The sequence below is a fragment of the Pteropus vampyrus genome, unplaced genomic scaffold (genome assembly GCF_000151845.1).
Source record: "Pteropus vampyrus isolate Shadow unplaced genomic scaffold, Pvam_2.0 Scaffold357, whole genome shotgun sequence".
In the NCBI taxonomy this organism is placed as follows: Eukaryota; Metazoa; Chordata; class Mammalia; order Chiroptera; family Pteropodidae; genus Pteropus; species Pteropus vampyrus.
Window position 1 is genome coordinate 1,648,899 of NW_011889138.1, and position 4,428 is coordinate 1,653,326.

The following is a 4,428-nucleotide window of genomic DNA, read 5'->3' on the forward strand; positions in this document are numbered from 1 at the left end:
CTCTTGTTTTATGTTATATACTTTGGTTCTGAATCTTTGGCATGTGGTTACCATTATGAATACGTAAATATAGTTATATATATACAATCATCCATTTTCTTCATGCCTTATCTCCATTCCCTTTTGAAAATTTGGATCTTTGAATCCTCCCCTTTTCAGTCATTGTTATCTCAAAATGTCCCTATGTATGCTGAATGTTCATTACTATCTTGTTATAACAATTCTCTTCTTATTTAAGCTTATAATGCCTTGCTCTTAGTAAGGATTGCACTCCTCTGTTTCTATTTGCCTGATAGTCACTTTACTCCTAATTATGTATTTTTTTTTTTGTCATTTTGTTTCAGGTGAGCTGATTGCTTTCAGTATTTCCTGTAATGCAGGCCTTGTAGTGGAGAATTCCCTCAATTTTTGTATGCTTGGAAAGGCCTTTATTTCTCCTTCATATCTAAAGGAGAGCTTAGCTGGATACATTATTCTAGACTGGTAGTTTCTTTCACTTAGTAGTTTAAATATTTGATTCTATTCCTTTCTGGCTTGTAACGGTCGTGCTGAGAAGTCTGAAGATAATCTAATGGGTTTTCCTTTATAAGTTACCATTTTTTTAATCCCTGGCTGCCTTGAGAATTCTGTCTTTGTCGCTGAATTTTGATAATTTTAATACAATGTGTCTTGGTGAAGGCCTTTTTGGGTTGAGATAATTGGGTGTTCTGTTGACTTCTTGAATTCCAAGCTCCAGCTCATCCTTTAGATTTGGGAAATTCTCGTCCACTATTTGTCTGAAAATGCTTTTTAGTCCCTGCTCCTTTTCTTCACCCTTGATGATGTCCATTATTCTTGTTTCCGCTCCTGATGGTATCAGCAAGTTCTTGAATTTCTCTTTTATTAATTTTCATTCTTCGGTTTCTCTCTTCTTCCTTCCAATTTATTTCTACATTTTTGTCTTTGATATTACTGATTCTTTCCTTCATTTGGTCTACTCTATTTCCCAAGCTTGCTGTTTCATTTTTCAACTCTTGCAGTGTTGTTTTTTTTTTTAAATCTCCAGAAGATCTATTCTGTTCTTTTTTAGGGTTCCAATCTCCTTGTTCTGCTCATCTAGTTATTTTTTCAATTTCTGAAATTGTTGATATGACTCATTTTGGAACTCATTGAGTTTTTTCAGAAGTACCATCCTGAATTCTGTCATTTAAGTCACATATTTCCATGTCTGCAAGCTTATTTTCTGCAGATTTTTCTCTTTTTTTTTCCGAGCTACCTTGTCACCTGGTTGTTCATGGTGTTTAATGGACTATTTCTCCATCTGGGCATTAATGGAAGTAATTTCTGCTGTTTTTCCAGAAATAAGGTTTATTATATAAAGGTCTCTCTTTAGCCTGTTGCAAAGAAGGCACTTTTCTTTTGGTTTCTAGTAGGTGGTATCTAAGCATCTTGGATCCCTGCTTTATATAAAGCCTTAAAATGCCTTTATAAAAATTTTTCTTATAGATATTTAATTATGCTCGCTACCCTCAGTTTCAGTTCCTGTTAGTGTCAGTGACAGCGCTTGCTCTGATTCCCCTGGGGCTCCAGGGTGATCAGTCTTGGAGGGTATGGGGAGATGGGCCCTCTGGGTTGGGAGTTGGGGACTGCAGCTCAGCCTTGGTTTTGCAACCTGGCTGGTAAAAATCAACTGTTCTTTCTCTGTGGTCCCAACTCGCATCTGCCCTGATGACTGGGCCCTTCCACCCTGCACAGGGAGCTCACGGCAGTTCCAGGCAGGGCTGTTTAGGGAAGTTCCTGCACCTTCACCCCTCCCCCTCCTCCTACAGGGAGCTCTGGTGGCTGCGAGAGGCAGCTTCTTTGTTTCTCCCAGTCCACCAACTGATACCCGGGGTTCTGATCTGTGGTAGCTCTTATGTGCAGATCCCATGCTCAGATGTGCTGGTGTGCAGTTTGGGTGTTTTTTGTTGAATTTTAGATGTTCAGCTTGTTGTTGTTTCAAGGGGATAGATCTGGGGACATCTCTCACTCCACCATGTTTCTGCTGAAGTCCACAGAAAATATCTTAGACGAAGTCAGAGGGGGAGAAAAATCATCTGGATCACTTATTTCTGGGCTTCATCTGAGATTTCCTTGAAGGGACATTGCAAAGATGAGGACCAGATGCCTACATTTTTAACAAGCTCCTATTACAATTTTACTGCGCCCTAAGTTTTGCAAAATACTAGATAAAGATTTGGAAAACAGAAATTAATGTTCTCAGTTAAACTGTTCTAATAACAATTACACATCTTTTAGATTCTTTAGGACTCGTTATTATAGCTGCCCTTCTATTTCTTTACCCCTAGGCTGAACTCCCTGTTGCTCAGGTCTGCCTTTGGGAAAAGGCAACAAGACTTTCTCTGCCCTGCTGATTCTTGATGGCCACTCACGGTTGTGGGACTGGGTCATTCGTGTCTCTTTCCCACCTCAATTTATAGGTGACCTAGTTGTAGGGCTTCTATTCAGCCAGACCTCTGGTGACTCCACATACTGATTGCTTTGTAGTTTTGTTATAATTTTGGTGTGGTTGCTAGAGGAGGTGTGTACAACCTTTACCTTCTACATCATCTTGAATCCTCTGTTGTTTTTATTTAATGTGAATATCTAATTAACTCAGTACTACTTATTGAAAAGACTGTTCCCTCCCTGTAGCTCTGCACTGCAGCGTCGCAGCTGTAAGACGTTGACCACATGAGTCTGTTCATAAACACATAAATCCCTCCCATTGGTCCATCGTTTACCTTTGTCAGTTTCCTATCATTTGCTCTAGTTTATAGTAAGTCCGTATTGGGGTCAGACTAGGGTAAAACAAGTGAGTGCCTTCTCAAATGGCACACCCTGGACACTTTTTTTTTTTCTATCTCATTTGGACCCATATTTTTATATTGTACTGTAAGTCTTCCAACTCTTGTTTGTCTGCATGTGGTTTTGATTATGTGCTTCTACATCTTGGCATTCCCATATAAACTTTAAACTTAGCTCATAAAATACTAGAACCTGTTGGGATATTGAATGGGAATTCATGCAAACTGTAGAACAATTTGGAAAGAACCAATATTATAAGACGGCCTTCTAACCCAGTGAGTGTCCTTTCTGTTTATTGCTAATTTCTTTGACGTTGTTTACAAACTTGTAGCTCTCGGTGAGAGACCTGACACATGGTTTTTGACTCGTTCCTCGGTATTTGGTGTATAAGTACATAATTTCCCCCTTAGTATAGACTTGATAGATTCAATCACTTCCAATAGTGTGTGTGTCCTTTTAGCTCCTCTGACAACACAGCTTGGTTAATCAAAAGTAGACTGTCTCTATGAAGCTAAGGGAAGGAAGCCATACACCAAATGTCATTCATGTATTTTATGATGCTATTCATGTAAAATGCCACAAATAATAAACACACAGAGATAGCAAATTAGCAGATGTCAGGGGCTGGGGAAGGGGAAAGTAGGGAGTAACTGGTAAATGGTATGGGGTTTCTGTTTGGGGTGATGAAACTTGGAACTAGATGGTAGTGATGATTGCACAATATTATGAATGCACTTAATGCCACTGAATTGTGCTCTTTAAAACAGTTAAAAATTTTATGTGTATTTTTACCATAATACAAATGAAATAGACTCAAGAATATTTAAAATTTTCCTTGTTTACAATAACGCTTGACCTAGGAAGTAAAAACAACCCTGTGGGTCCAGCTTCCATCCACCGGTATTTTACAAAGTGCACACAAGCACAAAGGATAGGTAACCCAAAGGTGGGAGAAGCAGAAGGGGTCTTGGAGGTTAGAAAATCTAGATAGATGAATTATGCCTTATAGTCATACATTCGACATTTGGTAAAATGCAAGATAATTTGCTTCTTCTAGGTATTCCTCATTTCTGGTCCTTTACAAAGACTTTTCCAGCTGATTGTAATCACTGGCACCCTAACTTTCTCCCATTGCATATCACTACAGAGGAGGAGGAGAGAGAGAAGTATGATGGAGAAGTTTTGGCGTAAAGATGGTGATGGTGTCCACCAGACAATTACCCAGGGAAGCCAAAAGTTGGCGTTATTCTTGAATCCCGAAACACCCACACAGCTAAGGCCACTCACAGTGGTGCTGCACGGCCCTGCGGGCGTTGGGAAAACCACACTGGCTAAGAAGGTGATGCTGGACTGGACCCGGGACAGCCTCGCAAAGACCCTCAGCCCAGCCTTCTATCTCAGCTGCAAGGAGCTCAACCGCAAGGGGACGTGCACTTTCGCAGAGCTGATCTCCAAGAACACACCTGATGCACAGGAAGCCCGCCCAGAGGCGCGAGCCCCGGCACAGAAGCTCCTGTTCGTCGTGGATGGTTTCGATGAGCTGAGAGTGCCCTCGGGGTCACTCATCCACGACATTTGCAGCGACTGGAACATGCGTAAGCC

General features: G+C 40.7%; 1 protein-coding gene across 1 annotated transcript in view; it reads left to right on the plus strand.

The window, feature by feature from the left end:
• Positions 1 to 3,539: 3,539 nt before the first annotated feature.
• NLRP7 (NLR family pyrin domain containing 7) overlaps positions 3,540 to 4,428 on the plus strand; it is a gene marked incomplete at its 5' end in the record, with an annotated part of 24,247 nt that continues 23,358 nt past the window's right edge. The window contains 2 exons of the mRNA XM_023522735.1: positions 3,540 to 3,599; positions 3,884 to 4,425. Of these exons, the coding sequence (XP_023378503.1) occupies positions 3,540 to 3,599; positions 3,884 to 4,425 (602 nt within the window). The remainder of the gene's footprint in view (positions 3,600 to 3,883; positions 4,426 to 4,428) is intronic.